The following is a 20,892-nucleotide window of genomic DNA, read 5'->3' on the forward strand; positions in this document are numbered from 1 at the left end:
TCAGAGAAAAAAGAAAAGTTTCTTAGCACCTTTGAAAACACTAAACTCCTTTCTTATTTGAGCAGTGGAAAGGAAGCAGCGTTTTCTTTTTTAAATTAAAGGATCAGGGGTGCCTGCATGGCTCATTTGGTTAAGTGTCCAACTCTTTCTTTGGCTCAGGTCAGGGTCTCCCAGTTCATGAGTCTGAGTCCCTCACTGGGCTCTGTGTTGACAGTGAGGAGCCTGCTTGGGATTCTCTCTTTCTCTTTGCCCCTCCCCCACTTGCGTGGTCTTTCTCTCAAATAAACAACAACAACAACAAAAAATGAATGTTAAAGGATTAATCCCACCTCCTCCCCAGAAAAAAAAAAAAAGTCCATTCACAGAAGGACTAAATTTCTAAACTTCTAAAAAGTCAAGTTTATTGTCTAATGTGAATCTTCTATGACTCTAAAAGAGAAAATTACTTAGGCAGAGAATGGCCAGGGACCAGTTACAGGAGCATGCTAAACCAGATGAATTCTAAGGTTCTGTCCAGCTCTGATCCTAAAATCTCATTTTTCTGCTCATATATATTTCCTTTTCCTCTTCCTTTCTTTCATCTGCAACTGCTTTTCCAACGGGACTGAAATGGGAGGAATAACTGTTTCATTGGGAACAAATTATGTTCAGGCATAGCATTTATTTTTGGGTGTGTGCATGAGTGTTTTAGTCTCAAGTTGAATGTTAAGAAGGTGTCCCTTGGCCACTCATGGTGCCCCTTTTCTGGAAGTTCCCAACTGCAAAGCCTTCATATCATTTCAGATTATGAAGTTGAGACCTCGAGCCCACCGACCACCAGCAGGCCTCCCACCACCAGGCCTCCCACCACGGCTGCGGCCCCTGAGGTCATCCCGACAGAAGGCTCCATTAGCTCCTTTCCTGGGGAAGAGTTTGATCTGGCTGGAAAGAAACGATTTGTTGGTAAATAGAACCTCCTTAATCAGAGAAACATGGGGTTTTAACTTTTTTTTTTTTTTTTTTTTTTTTTTTTTTTTTTTTTACTTTGAGGAAGAGCATAACTAATTTCTTGGCCTGGTCAAGGCAGCCCATTTGGAGCAGAAACTTTCCCAGAGGGAAGTTTCCATTTGGGGGTGATTCAGTGAGTCAGTCCTGCTTGGATACACGTTAACTTGGTTTCTGCAGAAGTCAGGAGAGGGAAGTGTGCAGGAGAAAGTTCAGTATCCAATAGAGTAGAGCTTAGAGAGGCTGCCTCGTGTAGACCAAGAGGAAGGAACACTTTTAAACATCTTCAGGACCAGAGAACATGACTAGTTTTGTTCTAGCAACGTTTCCAAGCCGGGGCTTCCACCTATATGTGCTTGTTAAGTTCTTCGTAAAAGACGAGCATCTTACTGAATTGAGCTACTGGTTCTTCTTACAATACCACAGAGCCAGAGCTCCTTCTCTTCCATTGTATCCTGTGATTTTCATTAGCCTCAGGGACTTGGGCTCTAGAGGCTTACTTTATTCTTCTTTCTCAGCTATTAAACAATTTCAAGAGGAAATACTATTTCACTAAACTGTGCCTCAGTCCCTGTGGGAGTCTTCTTTTCCCATGCCCTTAATGAACTTCACTAACGAGACAGTTAGATTAATACGTTACTAAGTGGAAAAAAATATTACCAAGTGGAGACAGGCAACAGCTTAAACTAATATCCCACTTTTCTGTTTCCAAAACAAATGTGCTGCCATAAGCAGAGAACGGCTCTCACCAGCCAAGATGTAGTACTGAGTGTCTAAACTTCATGTGCTTGAAGAGCAAGAATATTAATTTGAGGTAGCATTCCTGAGGCAAGTGCTAATGCTGGATCATGGCGTCAAGCAGCCTGGCTGAGTTCACCAAGTGTTCCGATCTTCCTCTCTGTGCTTCTACAACAGAAACGAAAATGCTTTCAGCACTGTTTGCTGTTCCAAAGAACTTTTCTGAAGACTGAGAGGCTTGCTATTGTCTGGCTATTTTCATATGTCTGTAACTCTACAAAGCATAGTAGATTACTCCCCCAAATTTCCTGGTTAGATCCATCGACAAGCTCTCAAGGCCTAATTTTATCCAAATTATTGGAAAATAGAGGACCTAAAAATTGCTTTTAGTCCCAATGGCCACTAAGAAGGAGAGCCTGTACCAAAAGATGCAGTGGAACATTTAGAAAGTACTAGAAATTGTCACCTGAAAGCACTTGAGAGTCTTGCATGTATAAAGCCCTAGCTCCAGCTCCAATTCCTTGACATTTCTGTCTTCTTGCAGAGCATGTATGATAAAGAGGTGTGGCTAGAGGTAGAGTCTCCTGTCTGGCCCTTGTTTTGTGGGCCCTCTTGGCATTAGTGGGCTCAGATGAAACATGAGATATCAGTCTATGCCCTGCTTTATTCCTGGGCCCTTGTAGCCACTGAGATACGTGTATAGAAAAACCTTGAACCTGTCCATAAATGAGAGTTACTGTTACTGTACTTAGCAGTAATGTTGTAAAGACTGTTCAGGCCTGACCGTGTATAGATATTCCAGTGGTCATGGGTATCCCTGAAGCTCTACAGAAGGCCACACAAGGACTGAAGGCTAGAAACTGTACATCTTGATCAGTGTATTTTTTTTTTCTGGTTCCAAGTCAGTCTAGGGAATGAATTGTGCTGAGAGAGTTCTAGAGCTCCAGTTAAGTGTCAGCTGGGCCTAATTCTGACCTTTCCAAATGTCTGGGCATATACATGGCAGAATGCTGCAGACGTATACTATGTTGAATTACAGTTTGGGGATCTTTCAAAATTACTTTGAAGACATAGTCATTGATGTTCATGGAGTAACAGGATCTTTTGAAACCACTAGATTGGAAGATAAAAGTGCATGGATCCATTAAAGAGAGCTAAGCATGTGTTTCTGAGTTTAGCAGGTCTGGAGCCTCTGTCTCACCGAGAAAGACTGAATAGTGATGGCTCCATGGAGCAGACATTACGTTTCTGCCTCTAGGGGAAGCTTTCAACAATACAGTTGGGTATCTCTTTTCTTTTCCAGCTCCTTATGTGACATACCTAAGTAAAGACCCATCAGCCCCATGCTCTCTGACTGATGCTCTGGATCACTTTCAAGTGGATAGCCTGGATGAACTTATTCCAAATGACATGAGGAAGAGTGATCTGCCCCCTCAACATGCCCCCCGCAACATCACTGTGGTCGCTATGGAAGGCTGCCACTCATTTGTCATTGTGGACTGGGATAAAGCCACCCCAGGAGATGTGATAACAGGTGTGTCCAAGGAAGATGCTCAGTGTTCCCATTGATCTGTAGGTGGAAAATACAGACTATAAGGGATGAATAAGTGATGGATAAGTGGATGGATGGATGGAGGAACATATGGATGATGGATGGGTGGATTGGATGGATGAATGCAAATGCCTCCTTTTAAAAGGATGAAATAGGGGCGCCTGGGTGGCTCAGTCGGTTAAATGGCCGGCTTCGGCTCAGGTCATGATCTCGCGGTCCGTGAGTTCGAGCCCCGCGTCGGGCTCTGTGCTGATAGCTCAGAGCCTGGAGCCTGGAGCCTGCTTCTGTTTTTGTGTCTCCCTCTCTCTCTGCCCCTCCCCCATTCGCACTCTGTCTCTCTCTGCCTTTCAAAAATGAATAAATGTTAAAAAAAAAATTTTTTAAAAAGAAGGATGAAATATAGGCAAGAAGGAAAACTTTGTTGAGTAGTATGAAAAGCACTGGGTGGAAGTCTAGAGTCCTGAATCTTAGTCCCAGGATGGATTACAAGACCTTGAAATAGCTACTTAATCTCTTTGGACTTTAGTTTCTACATATGCAAAATATGGTTATATCTGTAAATTCTATCACCCTGCAAATGGCCAAGGAGTCCACATAGCCATTTGTAAGATCAGATCTTGCAGCACAAGTGATGACAAACCTCCTAATGTGCACTGCCCCATGTGAGAGTCAACCTTGGGATCAAGACTCTGTCTCTGGACTTAATTCAGGCACGATGCCTGTAGAATTGTAGAGGGCATGTTTCTGGATCACATACTCTTGTTAATATGAATCCCAAGCTGTCCAAAGCTCCCTGGAGAATTCGGTGTCATCACATCATCATATACCCTCCACCTAACCTGAAACCAAACCTCAGTGCCCTAATCACAGGTACTCATGCCCCCAGCATAAATAATGTAGGTGAGGTATTTATAGGGGCTTGGGCATTTCCAATATAAGGCTGTGCCAATTGCTGCTATATTCATAACCATGGAACATTTTGGTGCATGACAGCCCTGCAATGTGCAGGAAAAGCAACAGACCTCAAAAGGCTCAAGGAAAAAATAGCTGGAGCTCTTTATCAGTAAGTGAATCAAGCACCAGCCATCGTTATGTACAACGTCACTGTGAGCACACATGGCTTGCTGTCACTGTCATCAGAGGAGGAGGAACTCCTGTGGAGAGAGCAGCAGCCTTTCACAAGTTCTCCCACTATATTTGTTGAAGAAAGCAAAGAATGCATTCCTCCAGGGAACAGTGTGGAAAGGGCTTTGGAGCCCAGCACACCTGCTTCTGGTTCTGGTGTGCCCCTTGGTGAGCTGTGTGACTCTAATCCACTCTATTGATGTCACCAAAATAGCTCTTGTGAAAATAATCAGTCACAGGCAGCTTGCCTCTTAGATGCAGTCGATGCTGTTGCCCTTCTCCACCTCCTTGACTTGTGACCTGATTTTCTTAACCTCTGAGTCTCTCTCACAGGCTTGTCTGCTTTGCCCCAACAGTAAATATTGGAACTTCTTGAGATTGGCCCCAAGTCCCCTTTCTTTTTTCCTCTAAGTTCTCTCCCTCCAGAATCTCACCCAGGAATGTGGTTTTAATTCATCTTGGAGATGAATCATTCATTGATAGCTCAAGGCTAGGCCTGCCTGTCCTCAAGCTTCAAACAGTAAAATCAAATAGGCACTCGATGTCATAACCAGGATGTTTCCAAAGCATCTCTGACTCAGCATATCCAAAATCAAACTCATGATCCTTCTGATACCCAGCTTGCTCATCTGTGTCTCCTATGTCAGAGAATGACCTCACTCCCCACCCCATTTCTGCAAACATGAGCTTTGGGATTGTCTTCAAATCTTCTACAATTTCTCCACCATATTCAGTTCATCACTCAATCCTATCAGTTTTACCTTCCAGGCTTCTCTTGAACCCATCCATTTCTCTCCATTAACTACCACATGAACCTGAGTAATCTGAGCGTTACCACCTCTCACCTGGATATGACAGTCGCTGGCTGGCTAGACCACCCGATCCACACCCCATACCTGATTCATTTTACTCTGCACCAGAGAGAGGCATCAAAGACAGTCTGGTTGTGTCTCCCTTTTGGATAAAAGCAAAAACCTGTGTGACCTAAGGACACTGAGTATTTTCTCTCTTCTGTGCTTCTTCAGCTTCATCTTATGCTGTCCCCACCCCCATCACTCTGAGACTCCATCTCCTGCTGGTTCCTCTGTCTTCAACATCTTTCCTGGTCTTCCCTCTATCTGAGCCCCTCCCCCCACCTCCTACCCTGCACCTTGGCTGCATCCCATCCTTCAGTGTTCAGCCCCATTTTCATGACCCCAGGGAGACTCTGCCTGCACACACCTCCAAGTGCATGGACTGCCCCTTTGTGACTCTCATCACAACCATGTAATTCTGCCTGTGTGTCTGGCTTGCTCCTCCTTCGGGTTGAAATAAAACGAGTCACTGTTTTATCTCCAGCACGTAATATAGTATATGACAAATGGTAAGCACACAGTAAATATCTATTAAATGAATTAATGAATGTGAACTTGGACAAAATATTTAACCTCCCTCTAAGGCTCTCTTTCTCTGGGGATAGCAATGCCTACATACCAGAATCAAGAGAATTAATCAAAAGAAAACTTGATTGAACGTGTTTAGAATAGTGTTTGGAACATAGGTGGTACCTGACAAATATTTTCTTCCTTTGTGTATGACATAAGAGACTCATGTAGAGGATGCACTGAGCTGTGGCATGAATCTCACTTGGCCTTCTGAGGCAGGCTTGAAGCCTTGGCAGGTGTCATGGGCCCACTGAGATCCATTCATAGCACATAAGGCAGAGAGAACCACCTCTCAGCTGTCACTAAACATCGAGGTCAAGGGCAGGCACAGATATTCAACAACTAGAAATCAAAGGAGATCCTTCACCAAATGGGTGAGGAGACCACTGTGAGTCTCGGGTCTTTCAGTCCCCCACACATACACGTGAACACGCACGTGTGTACACACACATGCAGAATTCACCATCAACAGTTTCTTTGTTTCACATGAAGGACAACTGCATATATCTCTGCCAGGAAATTCTCAAATACTCATGTGGAGGTCACTGATTTTTCTTCTGCTGCCTTTTTCTCTGTGCAGTCAAGGTTAATCAAGGTGATTAGTCCTGACAAAATGAAGAAGGCCAGGAAATGTGGGAGATAAAGAGAAGGAAGGGAACCAGCAGTTGTGAAGAAGTATGTTTAATTTTGTTATCCATATCTGGATTCACCAGAAGGTACCAACATTATACCCCATCCAGATGCAACATGCAGCTCTCTCTCATTCTTGAACTTTTCCCACAGAAGGGGAATGCCGCTGTGCTGTTGCCTCTTCCTTGTCCTCTTCCAGGGGCATACCTCATGGGTGATGTGGTTCATTGATGCTCAGTGGGTTCTTCCTTATCTCCACTTGCAGGTTACTTGGTTTACAGTGCATCCTATGAAGACTTCATTAGGAACAAGTGGTCTACTCAAGCTTCGTCGGTAACTCATTTGCCCATTGAGAACTTGAAGCCAAATACAAGGTATGATGTGTTCATCATTAAAAAGAAACAGAGAGAGGGGTGCCTGAGTGGCTCAGTCAGTTAAGTGTCTGATTCTTGATTTTGGCTCAGGTCATGATCTCATGGTCATGAGATGGAGCCCCTCATTGAGCTCTGCACTGAGCATGGAGCCTACTTAAGATTCTCTCTTTCTCTCCCCCTCTTCCCTTCCTTAGCTTGCATAGGCTCTCTCTCTCTCAAAAAAATTTTTTTTAAAGAGAGAGAGAGACCTGTGTGTGTGGTCACAGATATCCTCAGGTTGAAAATGAAAAGATCGATGAATAGGTTTTATGATTTCTGTTGCACTCTCTATTTACTTCTCATAGAGTTTCCAGGGATGCTCACTGTATGTCATGTATTTTCTTAGAAGAAATTACTCTATTGTGATTGTTAGTCTATCATGTTTCTATTTTATTACCAGTTTTCCAGAGACTAGACACTACTTACCCTTGGGGAAAGAAAGGTGGCTCTGTGTGTTGAAGGGGAATGGATCCATATGCAGTCAATCATGCGGTGGCTTTAGGCAGCACAGCCTTCATATGTGACATCAATGGGGCAGCAATTACTAAACATATTAGTTAACTGGTACTCAGACTCTGTGATGTAGAAGATCAGACCATTTAGAAAGATGCATTTTACACATTAATAAAGGTTACAAGTGCATCTTCTGAAACTGGACAGTGACTGGTTGGCCCGAGGGCCATCTGGGAACCAGAGTTTCTGGCTCTCAGTATGAGAGCTACAAAACTTATTCCCAAGGCAATAAGAGGGTGAGTGTGCATTTCCTCTTTTATACTATCTGGTTTTGATGGTAATGATCATCAGAAAAGCTTTTCTGGTGGATGAAAATGGACAAAGCACCAAGAACATGATGGTCAAGTATGGTGTGTATGTAAACCAGCTCTCTGGGGAGAAAAATCCCTGATTGATGGTGTTTACCAATTTCTGTAGTGTGAATACTCTTGCCATGGCCAATTCCAGGCTACCAGTGGGCCTGCATGATTCTTGAATATTTAATAATTGGCTTTCTCAAGCCCATACAAATGACTCCAGCACATCAGTGTCACATCAAGCCCTTATTTATGGAGCAAAGAGCTCTAAATGACATGTCTGTGGACCTGAGGTCTCATTTTCTGTACAATCAGAGGAACACAGAGAAGGTTGAAACAAAATACTTTTCCTAAACAGAAATGTGCCAAAGGGCTAGAAACTAGGCAATAGCCATGGGTACTGAGACACTTGTGAACCAGCTGAGAACCTTCTTCGGTGGCTTGGAACTGCCATGTGGACTTACCTGAGCTAAGTGTTCACAAACTATTATGGGCTTCAGGATTTGAATAAAAAGCAAGGAGCAAAGCAGGAACCAGAGAAAAGCACTTTTCTTTATTTTTCCCTAGTAATTATGAAAAACTGATTAATTAAAGCAAACAAAAACAACAAATTTAAGACAATGGAGTCAATATCCAATTTTTGTGTTTGTGTGAGTGACAGTGCTTTTCCAGAACAGTCTCAGTGTCACAAGGCTGAAAGAGGTGTGAGAGAGGTTCTTCCTCATAGCTTCTGTGGTAGAACTTGAATCCCAGTCTCCTGAATCCCCACCCCATGGCCAATGTTCTTTCTACAACTTTTGCTGCTAGGCTGATCTTGAGTTTTGGATAATGTCAGGAGATGGTTATGCAGGAGGAAGGTATATTCATTCTTCCAACAGGTCTGCATGAGGGCTCATGATTCCTTAAATATGTACCTAGTATTTTCTCTGTGCCAGGCACCAGACTATGCACTGAGAAAAGGGGTGGGATCAGTTGGGGGTCGAGGGGGTGGATTAGGGTGGGGGAGGTAGACTGTAAACTACACCGTGGCCTTGTCTTCATGGAGCTCACAGTTCTTCAGCAATAATATAAATAATAAAATTTCACGAGTCAGTGTCCTGAGGCAGAGTATAATAGGGGACTTTTTTCCTGAACTTGTGGGGGGGGGCAGTCAAGTGGGCTTCCCTGGGGTAGTAGTAAGCAGCAGTTAATCTGGAGAATGTGGATGGGACAAGGCCAGGCAGAAAGGACATCCAAAAGCATGGTATGTTCTAGGAAGGAAAGGAGGCCAGTGTGGTGGCAGAGGAGGAAGAGAGGAGGCTGGACAGGCTGGTCCCAGAGGGTCTTGGGAGTCCCTTGAGGCTCCTGTTTTACCCTCCACCCACAGTCAGTGCCCTGATGGACAGGCTGGAAATAGCAGCTGCTACTGTAGCCTTCTCTCTAGGATGCCTGCTAAATCCTTCCTTCCTTCCTTCCTTCCTTCCTTCCTTCCTTCCTTCCTTCCTTCCTCCTCCTCCTCTTCCTCTTCCTCCTCCTCCTCCCTTCTCCTCCTCCTCCTCCTCTTCTTCTTCTCCTTCCTCCCCTCCTCTCCCTCCTCCTCCTTTTCTTCTTCTTCTTCTTCTTCTTCTTCTTCTTCTTCTTCTTCTAAGTTTATGTATTTATTTATAGAGAGAGCACACAAGCAGGGGAGAGGCAGGGTAGGGGAGAGAATCCCAAGCAGGATCCACAGTGTCAACACAGAGCCCAACATGGGGCTTGAACCTACAAACCGTGAGGTCATGACCTGAGCTGAGACCAAGAGTTGGACATTTAACCAACTGAGCCACCCAGGCACCACTATTCCTTCTTCTGATGGAGAGTGCTGGCCAAGGCACAGAGCACACATGGCTCCTCTCCGCAGATTTCCTCAAAACCCCCGTGAACAGCCTGATGTAGAGACGCCCATCTTCTCCCTGTGTTACACTGATATAGAATGTCTCTGGTGGATCCACATTAGTGGTCCTCGTCTTTATTCCATGGAGGCTGCATGTCCCTGTTGTCAGCACTATCCTCAGGGCTTCTCCAGATCCCACCTGAGACCCTGTGGGAGACATAGGAAGTCCCCTCTAGACGAGCCACTGTGTAAAAAACTAAGCTTTGGTTCTTTGTAACTGAATCTTGTACTTGAATTTACATGGACATTGCACACCTTGTTCACCCATATTGGTCCCAGATCACTTTCTAGAGTCTGCATGTTTCATTTATACTTAAAGCACAAAGACTTAGGCTGGGGAGCTATTCAAAAGAAGGTGCCAAGAACTTATATAAGAAGGCAAAGTTGGATTGCTCTTGTTACTTGGGTGAGTCAGAGACTATTCAGTGCTTGAAATATATATATTTTAGTTTCTAGAAGAAGTTTAATGTGGTTTTGAAAGTAGGAACCTTACTTTTTTTTTCATAATTTCATGTTTTTCAGCTTAGTGTATTTAAATTTGCTTTGACACACTAGGTGAGGTTCAAATGGAAATATGTCCTTGGAATTGGGCCACGAGGGCTTTGTTGGAGGACAGAGTAACTGCGTGGACAGAGAAGGTGGATGAGGGGAACACTTAGGTTTCAGTGGTGAGACAGAATTGATACAGTGACGCAATCGGACGAGTCTGGCGTCCTGTGCCATCTCCACAATTGTAGAGCTGTGCTGCCCTCGGTGGACCCTGGGGACTGGTATCAGGACCGCTGCAGCGATGGCTTAAGAAATATTCAGCAGAAATGTCTCATGGAGCCTCTGAGTATGTGTCATTCCTTAGGTTTTGATTTCCCTTTTTAAGGAAAGAAAGTATCTGTAAGTGTGACCAGTATCATTGACGTATGCCAAACCCACTGCCTGCAGAATTTTGCCTTAAATAACTCCATAACCACTGAATAAAAGTATGCATAATTGGGAAAACACAGACTGCTGAGTGAATTGAGATTTGGAAACTCATATGTTCTTAATTGTGCATATCTTTTTTTTAAATGAAATTTAAAAAGGATTCTCTTCTAAATGAGATGTGAGTGACTTTCTTGAAAGGCTTAAAAGAAGACCAGATTTCCCAAATGAGCTTTTCTTTGCTGTTTAATCAAGCCCAATGTCAAATATCTCTGGGTAACTGTGAGGCCCAAGACTCCCTTGGTGATCTCAGAAGGTCCGAGGGCTTGGCACTGGGACAGTGATGTAACAGAAGTATGAATTTGCAATCTGAATAAATAATCCACCTCTTGAAAATTTAGCACACTTTAATTAATGCATATAACCTGTGTGCCACGACTGACCATAGATAGGCAAAGGCTTGTTACGGACTCTCGGAAACGGCAGAACCACCACTTACAGGGGTCTCTTACTTCCTTCTTCACCTATAAGTAGCTAAGGACCACAGGAGCACAGGTAGTATCTGGTGTTCCAGAGGTAGAGAAGCCACGAAGATTAACAGTAGATTTAGTGGGTCACAGTTGTGGTGTTGGGCTCCTGTAGTTTGTAACCACCACTTCTTGTCCTGCAGCTCCTACGAGCACAAACCAAGATGTCTAGGGACTCCCAACCTGCTTGGCCTGTCAGTCTCCCGCTAGATGAACAAGCCCATTCTCTGTTCCAAGACAAAGATTAATCCACAGCAGAACCTCTCCAGGCCTCTTCCCCTTCTTGGACTTGCTTCTCTTTCCTTGAGGCACAGAAGCTTGAAACTCAGTGACTTTTAGAGCTCCAGAGCCAACCATAGTACTTGTCCATGCCCAAAACATCATTGTCAGGTTAGTTCCACTGAGGAGGCCAACCTCGGGACTGGCTGACTTCTCCCTGCCCACAGTGAGTTGCATCATTACTGGGTCAAACATCCTGCTTTTCCACAGAGTCCAGTGATAAGAATTAGGTTACATTTGAATTCTGCTCTGTAAGTGTCTAGCTTCTCCTTCTCAAGCTGTGGAACTCAAGTGGGGCAAGAGCAGGGCGAGAGGGGTGTCCATCCAGGGATGAGCCTGTGTGGGGCCATGTAGCCTTGATGCCTTAAGGAACACACACTCCCTAAGTGGCTTATTTGCCCGATTTGCTCCTTCTGTTGCCATCAGCTACATTAGTCTATGCTGTTAATTGTATTATTTTGAAAAGTTACTAGAAAATGAGAAAGTTCAGGAAAAATATGAATATCAGTGATGTATTAAGTAACACTCCAGGGCGCTGGGTGGCTTGGTTGGTTAAGTGTCTGACTCTTGGTTTCGGCTTAGGCCACGATTTCACAGTTTGTGAATTTGAGCCCCATGTCAGGCTCTGTGCTGACAGTGTGGAGCCTGCTTGGAATTCTGTCTCCCTCTCTCTCTCTCTCTGCCCCTCTCTTACTTGCTCTCTCTCTCTCTCTCTCTCTCTCAAAATAAATAAATAAACTTAAAAAAAAATACTCAGGACATCTGGGTGGCTCAGTTGGTTAAGCGTCCAGCTCTTGATTTTGGCTCAGATCATGATCTCATGGTTGTGGGATTGAACCCCACATAGGTCTCCACACTGAGCTGTCTCTCTCCCTCTGTCTGTACCTCCCCCTGCTCTCTCTCTCTCTCTTTCTCAAAAAGAAAAAAAAAATTACAGTCAAGCCCTTCCACAGAGCAAATGCTTAATAGTTGGGGAATCTGTCTTATTACACAGAAATTAAAGAAGCTTCTCTTTCAAAAAATGTTTTCTTCCAATTTCAGGTATTATTTTAAAGTTCAAGCCAAAAATCCACATGGCTACGGACCCATCAGCCCTTCGGTCTCATTTGTTACAGAATCAGGTATCTGCAACTTCATATTCTCATTCTTCTCCTTTTCTCAAAGACAAATCACTTGGAATCCTGACTACAATGGAATAAAAACTGAAGAAGTACAAATCTTTTCTATTTAATGAGTTCATATTGGGTATCACTTCATAAAATAAACATCGTTTTCTTTCTGCTGTGCTAAAATCTGGATAATAAAATTAAGAGTAATCGTCATTGGGAACTGCCTGGAAAGTGGAAAGGTCAAATTCCAATGAAAGGGAAAAATCTAGTTTTCAACCATGTGGGAAAGATAAGTTTGAATCTCTCTGTAGAAGATTTAGTTACAGAGCTAATTTTTTTTTTTATTACAAACAGCTGAAGAGCATCGATGTCATGTGGCCAGAGAGGCGGTTGCTTCTTCCAATTAGTCAGGTCTTCAAGATGCTTCTTTTGCCAGGAGACAAAGATGTCTTTACTTCATACGGAGAGTTTAATTAGAATAGCAGCCAGTCTTATAAGCAGTGTCACTCAGAGGATGTCGGTGCACTGGGGCATGCTGGTGTCCAGAGCTCTCTGGCCCTCCCATAAGGTGTTCTTGTGGTCATGGTCCACAGCAATGTGCACAAACTGGCCATGGCCACAGTCCTGGGTTAGCAGCCTTTCCACACAGGAAACTATGCTGGGAGCTGTTACCTATGACCCTGAATGAACCAGGTCACCTTCAGAAGCCCGTGTGAACTGGCTGTGCGCTAAAATTGCTCTCGCTTCTCTTTGGTTAGATTATTTCCCACACGTAGTTCGATCCCAGGACATTTGTCATTGGAAGCTATTTTTAAGTGTGATGATTTGAAATCTGCATCACAGTAAGTAGAAAAGATAAAATCTTTCATGGGAATATGCTTCATACTAGAAATGCTGGCAAAGGACCTCAAAAGCGTTTTTACTAGTTTCATTTAAGAAGTGTGTTCCTCATTAATAATTAAGAAAGAGAGGAAATCATTTCCAAGGGTTAATTTGGTAAAGAAGGGAACGTGTCTAGTTCATGGCTACATTTCCTAAAAAGAGAGTGGACCTTTGGTGATGATCAGAATTAACATGATAAAAGTGTATAGAAAAAAATAATTCAAATCTAGAAAGCTATCAAGAAATTCTGTCCCCAAGTCTGAGAACAGAAATGTAATTTCTGAGACTGCCATACAGTTTGAAAGAGATAGCTCTCTGCTACTCCCCCTCCTAAGAAAAGTCCTGCCGTGCCCCCACCCTAACCGTTGTGGCTTCCAAAGAGTGAGCGTTGGCCCCCCCACCCCTCTGAAGAAGACTGTCTTTTACAGTCAGCTCCGAGGAGATCCTTACGTATGCCATTTGACAATTTGATAATTACTTGCAATTTGACAATTATTTGCCCTGGGCATCTTTGCTTGTTCAGTGAGTTTGTTCAAGCTTCTCCTTCCCTTTGCACAGCCCCGCTGAAAGTGGTTACTTGACAACAGGAACATTGTCAACTAATTGAATTCTGGCACTTGCCGAACATAAAAATCCATGAAGCAAACGTGTACATGTAATGTAGGCTGCACCACAGGGGCAAGCTTTGGTTGTTGTTTGTGCTGTGCTGTTGTTCCGTATGTTCCCCTCCACCCTGCCCTGGAGTATTTGACATTTTTTTCAGCAGACTGTTGAAACTTAAGAGCAGGAGAGCAAAACAGGCATTCACACTTACAGCTAATGGTAGGTCCCTGTTCTATGAGAGTGAATGAAAGATCTGTACAAAGGGGTAGCTCAAGGGAGATTTGGGTAATGGAAATATTCTGTATCCTGCTTGTGGGGGTTCCAAGAACAAATGCATGTGTTGAAACTCACAGGATATTTACCCTTAAAGAACAATTTTTCTTTATGATCATTAAAAAAAAAAAATGAATGGCCCATGTTTACCTAGCCCATGGCATTTTATAAAAATGAACTATTTCTTTTTAAGTAACTCTTTCTTAAGGTTTATTTGTGTTTATTTGAGAGAGAGAGAGAGAGAGAGAGCACGTGCATGCATGCTCGCACAAGTGGGGAGGGGCAGAGAGAGAGGGAGACACAGAATCTGAACCAGGCTCCAGACTCTGAGCTGTAAGAGCAGAGCCCAACACGGGGCTCAAACTTGCAAACCGGGAGAGCATGACCTGAGCCAAAGTTGGACCCTTAACTGACTGAACCACCCAGGCACCACAAAAATGAATTTTTTCTAAAGCAGCATTCCTTAAAAAGCTAGTTCTGTATTTTCTTAAGTGGCATTATTTGGGCTAAGATACAGAGATTTTAAGTACCACTTTGTTGAGGTGCAAGTGGCATACAGTAAGCCGCACACACACACGGTGTACAACTCAGTAGCTTTTAAAGTGTTTACCCCCTTGAAGCCATCACCACAATCACGCTAGTGAATATCACTATCACCCCAATGTGCTCACTACTGCTGTGCAACCCAACTCCCCTGTCCCCGCCATGCGCCCATCTTCTCCCCTGTTTCCAGGCAACCACTCCTCTGCTTTCCATCTCTCTAGATTATTTACACTTTCTAGAATTGTATACAAATGAAATCATACAGTGTGAACTCTTTTGTCTGGCTTCTTTCACTCAGCAAAATCATTTTGAGATCCATCCATCCATATTGTATATATCAATAGTTTATTCTCTTTTATTACTTAGCAATATTCCATCATATGGCTGTGCCATAACTTACCCGTTCACCTGTTCGTAGACATTTGAGTTGGCTTCTACTTTCTGGCTATTACAAACACAACTGCTATGAACATTCATGTACAAGTGTTTGCATGGACAAGTGCAAAGTGTTTGCATGGACAAGTATTTGCACGGACATGTCTCTTGGATAAATACTAAAGAATGGGGTGGATAGATCAGATAGTAGGTATATGTTTACCTTTTTAAGAAACCAAACTTTTTTGTCAAGATAGACACATCTTTTAAAAATGACAAATATTGAATTATTTTGTAGTACCCAAATCAAAATCTTAACTATATTGTCCCACAACTTCTATATAAATAATAAGGCAATTTAATTATAAAAGAATATAGGTGATGGGCAGGAAGGAAGGGACTTGTTGGGATGAGCACTGGGTTTTGTATGGAAACCAATTTGACAATAAATTATATTTAATATATAAAAAAAGAAAAAGAATATTTCTCAGAAGGAAATGCTTAGAAAATAAAAACTAAGGAAAACATTGGCATCTCTCAAATAAAATATATTGTATCTATTCCAGGGAGTTCTTCAGTTAGCACTCTCAGTTACAATAAACATTTCAACAATTGCATGGTTGTGAAATATGATAGTGAAGTCAATTATTTTTTTTTTCACTCTACAGACAATCCTCTGCTTGTTGTGAGGCCACCCGGTAAGTTTCTCTTCTTGATGTACATAATAAACTTGACATTCTAGTAATCATGTTGAATACTGAATATGAGATTGCTATGATTACAAGTAGAAATGCTAGACCATTTTTGCATTTTTTTAATGTATTTTTGAGAGAGAGGGTATGAGTGGAAGAGGGGCAGTCTCCAAGCTGTCAGCACAGAGCTGGACGTGGTGCTCGAACCCAGGAACCATGAGATCATGACTGGAGCTGAAGTCGGAAGCTTAATCCCCTGAGCCACCTAGGCTCCCTGACCATTTTTGCATTTTTATGATTTTTTGACAACTTCTGTGGTTTCCTTGTACTCTTCATCCTGATCTAGGAAAAAGAATGATCTGAGAATTTTTTTTTTATAGGACCCTAGCAGCTAATATCTATAAAAGAAAACCATTATGGAGTGGCCAATATCAATGAAATAGATAACTATATTTATATTCCCTTTCAATATTTTAAATTGCTGAAAAGAGAGAAAAATGGATTAAGTGTACAACGCATCTTTTACTTGGTGTTTCAAACCAGCTGTGAAAGCCCTATTGCTCAAGTTCAAGACAGGTCTTATGAGTGACAGGAACAGTAGGAGCCTATGCTGAGGGACTTTCAGAGTGGAGAGGTAGGATGGCATGTCCCAAAAGATCAAATATGCCATTATATCTTATTTGCCTTGGGGCTTAAAGGCCTTTTCTTACTTCAAGAATCCCTTATAGAAATGCAAATACAGTACTTGAAATATGTTCAGGTAAGAGGAACTCCTCAATTGTACTTCAGTGCCAAGAAAGAAGGGGAATGAGGAAAAGGGTGCCCACTGAGGAGGTGAGAAAAGCCCTGAGAGGAGGGGAAAGGCCAGTGAACAAGTCAGATTTTCTGATACTTTGTGTGACAATAAATGTTGTGGAGTGCCATGACTTAGAGATTATGTTTTGTATTATCAAGGTGGTGAGCCCATCTGGATCCCATTTGCTTTCAAACATGACCCCAGCTACACGGACTGCCACGGCCGGCAGTATGTGAAGCGGACGTGGTATAGAAAATTTGTGGGAGTTGTTCTTTGTAATTCACTGCGGTATAAGATCTACCTCAGTGACAACCTGAAAGGTAGGTCTTTGAGAATGGTGTGGTGTGGGAAGGTATGGAAATGGAAATTTTTTATTTTACCAGGTATTAAATTGACATAGCAGGTGCATCAGAATGTATTTGAAGTGTGGACCCATTATATCTCACTCTGGCTCAACACAATTTGGATATTTAGGCTCTATTTTGGAGTTACTCGTTTTTGTTTTCTGTATTTTTTAAATCCACTACATTTTAGAAATGAGGTCTAAAATTCTGGTAGATATATGAAGTCCAATTTTCTTTGCCATTAATTCAATAATAATAGGTATGAGCATAAGCCAGAAGTATTGAAGAACAGTTCTGCCCACTCTAGTCCTTGCCATTGCCACACCGTTGTGAAGAAAAACTGTAGATGGTGAAGCATACATCAGAAGTATTATTTTTTTCTGTGTCTGAATAAAAATTGCATTGTTTTCATTATGGTAAGGCATTAAAGAATTTCATGAGTATCTTGAGCTACTATTTCAAAATGCCATTTCTACCCAGCTGGCTTTGACTCATCCACCTATACAAATATGGTTTTTTTTATTTTAAAACTTGCACACCTTTAAGACTTTACTACATACATTTTTAAAACCTTTATTCAGCTGCTATAGATTTTTTTCATGTGTCATTTTGTTTTTGTTTTTGTTTTTGTTTTTCATGCTAGTGGTGATCATTTAAAGACAACGTCAAAACAAAGTCTTCCCTACCATTCTCCACTCTGGCAGTTTCTCAGTGTGTGTACCTCTCCTAACACCAACTGTCTATTTGTTTATCTGTGCTCTTTCTTTTCTCACCCACCATTGTGCTTTCCGTGCCCTGCATCAGAATTCCCGGGAGAGATTACACAGCCACTCCAGTATCCCAGGGTTGACTGAAACAACTGCCCTACTGTGCAGCTGTGGTTCAGTACCACGGACAGCAGCTTATGACTCAGACACACACCCTACTTCTAGTTATGTATGAAAATAGGTTCTATTTTTTACAGATCTTCATGCCTTTTGTAATTATCTCATAATATATTCTCTATCACAGTTTCATCTATTCCTTTTCTTAAAGAACCAAGGAGTAAAAAGCCCTACCAGTTAAAAGCTGAAACTGCCTATTATATTAATAGTTTCCATTTAGTGAGGACTTGTTAAGTATTTAGCATACACAAGCTTGCTGAATCCTTACAACACTTATGAGGTTGGTGCCATTATAATTTTTCCAATGTGGAAAGTATGACACACAGAATTTAAGTACCCAGTTCAAATGGTCTCCAAAGCTTGTGCGAACTCTCAAACCAGCTGTACATTTTTTGACCAGTCACTGACCCATTATATTCCCTCATGCAGATACATTCTACAACATTGGAGACAGCTGGGGAAGAGGTGAAGACCACTGCCAGTTTGTGGATTCACACCTTGATGGAAGAACAGGGCCTCAATCCTACGTAGAAGCTCTCCCCACCATTCAAGGTAATTAGAACAAAGGCCTGATTATACCACCCTGGGGGCTGGGAGAGGAAGGCTAATGTAAGGAGAAAATCACCAGAACTCTCCCTTTTGTTTGCCATTTAAAGACAGGTGTTGGTAACATTTTGGATCATAAAAATAAGGAATCAGCAAAATACTCCAACCATGTGCTAGAATTGGGGTGAACTTAGGAAAGGCAGGGATACCAAGGAATATAAGACCTTGTCCATACTCTCAGAACAATCACTTCCCTGCTCTGTAACTGGGAAAGGTAAACAAATAGTGAAAGGTAACTAATTTAAAGAACAACTTAAAATACAGATAATGACAAGAATTACATCACATAATTGTCCTATTATCAGGTAATTGTGCAGATTATAGTCTGCACAGTAGGGAGGCAGGCCACTTGAAGCTATTGGGGAAGAAGAGCCAGAGTCTGAGCTGGGTCATAAGAAGACCTAGACATGCAGAGATTGGAGAGTCTTCCAGGCAGAGGATGGCACAAACAAGGGTACAAAGGAGGAAAGAGCCAATGAACATGCAAACCAACCATAGCTTATCATACACTTCAGAAGATAGTGTATCAACTATTTCATTAGGCATTATAGAGTGAGAACAAAGTATATCACTCTTAAAGGTTAACAACTTGTAATACACTACCAACTCCCTCAACTGCCAAAAAAGTAAACGGAACAACTGAATGAGGTACAGCACTGTTTCCATTATGCACTTAACTCTTAGTGATCTAGCATTTTCAAGACATGACATGTTCCAGCAACATGTTTTAGTTTACAAAAAAAGATACAATAGGCTGGCATGCAAATTGCCCATTTTTAAAGAGTTAAGATAGAGTAAAATACACAAAACAGTAAAATAAGTGATTAGAGTTCTCCTAAGAAACAGAACCAGAAAGAAAGAGAGAAACAGAGAGACAGAGAGAGATTGAGGGAGAAGTGTCTTAAGGAGTTGGCTCATATGATTATACAGACTGGCAAGTCCAAAATCTGCAGACTAGGCCAGTAGGCTGGAGACCCAAAGAAGAGTACGTGTGGCAGTTTGAGTCTGAAGGCAGTCTGCTGGCAGAATACCCACCTTTTCAGGGGAGGTTAATCTTTTCCTAGTAGGGCCTTCAATTGATTGGATGAGGCCCACCCACATTCTAGAATAACCTGCTTTACTCAAAGTCTGATGATTTGAATGTTAATCTCATCTAAAAACGTTTTTACAGAAACATCTAGAATACTTGACCAAATATCTGGGTACCATGGCCTTGCCCAACTGACATAAAATTAACCACCATAGTCAGTATATAAAATATATCACATTTCTTTATTTTTTCAGAATCTTGCATTGCCCCAGGGTTACTATGCATTATTTATAGTTCACTGTGTTTCTGCGACTGTGGCCATGGTTTTGGTTCTGAATAGAGGTGCTGCTTACTTAGCATGCTCACTGGTAGAACGGCGGGTAACCTTTCATCTGGCAAGAATGAACAGGGCCAAAGGGGAGTTGCCACAAACGCTTTTTGAGCAGGTTGGGGCCTCACTTTAACTTTATGGGAGAACTGCTCAGAAATGCTATAGTATTCTTTCCTTGGAGAGATTCACTGGAAAGAGATCTAAAAGCCTACCCCAGATTCCAAGAATTAAACCTGGAAGCTTGAGGTTCCAGGCAAGTCAGGAGGCCCTAAATTCTGTGAGGATAGGTGGGAATCTTGCTGAGAGTTGCAAGACTCAGAGAAACATTCTCTCTCTCTCTCTCTCTCTCTCTCAAAATAAATAAATAAACTTAAAAAAAAAATAGGGGTGCCTGGGTGGCTCAGTCAGTTAAATGTCCAACTCTTGGTTTTGGCTCAGGTCATGATCTCACGGTTTGTGGGATCGAGCCACATGTCAGGCTCTGCGCTGACACTGTGGAGCCTACTTGAGATTCTCTGTCTCTCTCGTTCTCTGCCCCTCCCCCACTCATGAATGTCTCTCAAAATAAATAAATACACTTAATAAAAAAGACTCAGAGAAGCATTTTACTTACTAGGGTACTGACCAGCTTATTATAAAAGTGTACAGTGGGTGGGAGCAGACAGGTGGAAGAGACACATAAGGCACAGTGTGGGGAAAGGGCACAGAGTGTGCACACCCTCTCTGGGAGTGCCCTCCTCTCAGCATCTGAACCTGTTCACCAGCCCAGAGCTTTCAGAACATCGTGCTTTTGTGTTTTTGTGGAGGCTTCCTTACATAGGCATGCTTTAAGAAATCACTAGCCCTTCATGACTGAACTCAATGTCCAGCCCCTGTCCCCTCCGCAGAGGCCAGGAGGTGGGACCAAAAGTCACACCCTCTAATCACATGGTTGTCCTCTCTGGTGACTAGCCCCGCCCATAGATGCTTTCTGAAGGTAATCTCATTAGCATAATCTCAGGAGTGGTCCAAGGCATTTGTTATGAATGTCCAGATACCTTAACCACTCTTATCACTTAGGGAATCCAAGAGTTTTAGGAGCTGTGTGCCAGGAACAGGGATGAAGACCAAGTATAT

At 42.5% G+C, this 20,892-nt stretch overlaps 1 protein-coding gene across 3 annotated transcripts in view; it reads left to right on the forward strand.

Annotated features, from left to right (window-relative positions):
* The window catches only part of FNDC1 (fibronectin type III domain containing 1), a 106,110-nt gene that overhangs the window by 84,235 nt on the left and 983 nt on the right, over positions 1-20,892 (forward strand). For all 3 annotated transcript variants that reach the window (XM_042987449.1, XM_042987447.1, XM_042987448.1), the window contains 7 exons: positions 784-942; positions 3,026-3,256; positions 6,719-6,827; positions 12,350-12,429; positions 15,762-15,791; positions 16,740-16,901; positions 18,239-18,361. In XM_042987449.1, the coding sequence (XP_042843383.1) occupies positions 784-942; positions 3,026-3,256; positions 6,719-6,827; positions 12,350-12,429; positions 15,762-15,791; positions 16,740-16,901; positions 18,239-18,361 (894 nt within the window). The remainder of the gene's footprint in view (positions 1-783; positions 943-3,025; positions 3,257-6,718; positions 6,828-12,349; positions 12,430-15,761; positions 15,792-16,739; positions 16,902-18,238; positions 18,362-20,892) is intronic.

Source organism: Panthera tigris, chromosome B2, assembly GCF_018350195.1.
Source record: "Panthera tigris isolate Pti1 chromosome B2, P.tigris_Pti1_mat1.1, whole genome shotgun sequence".
In the NCBI taxonomy this organism is placed as follows: Eukaryota; Metazoa; Chordata; class Mammalia; order Carnivora; family Felidae; genus Panthera; species Panthera tigris.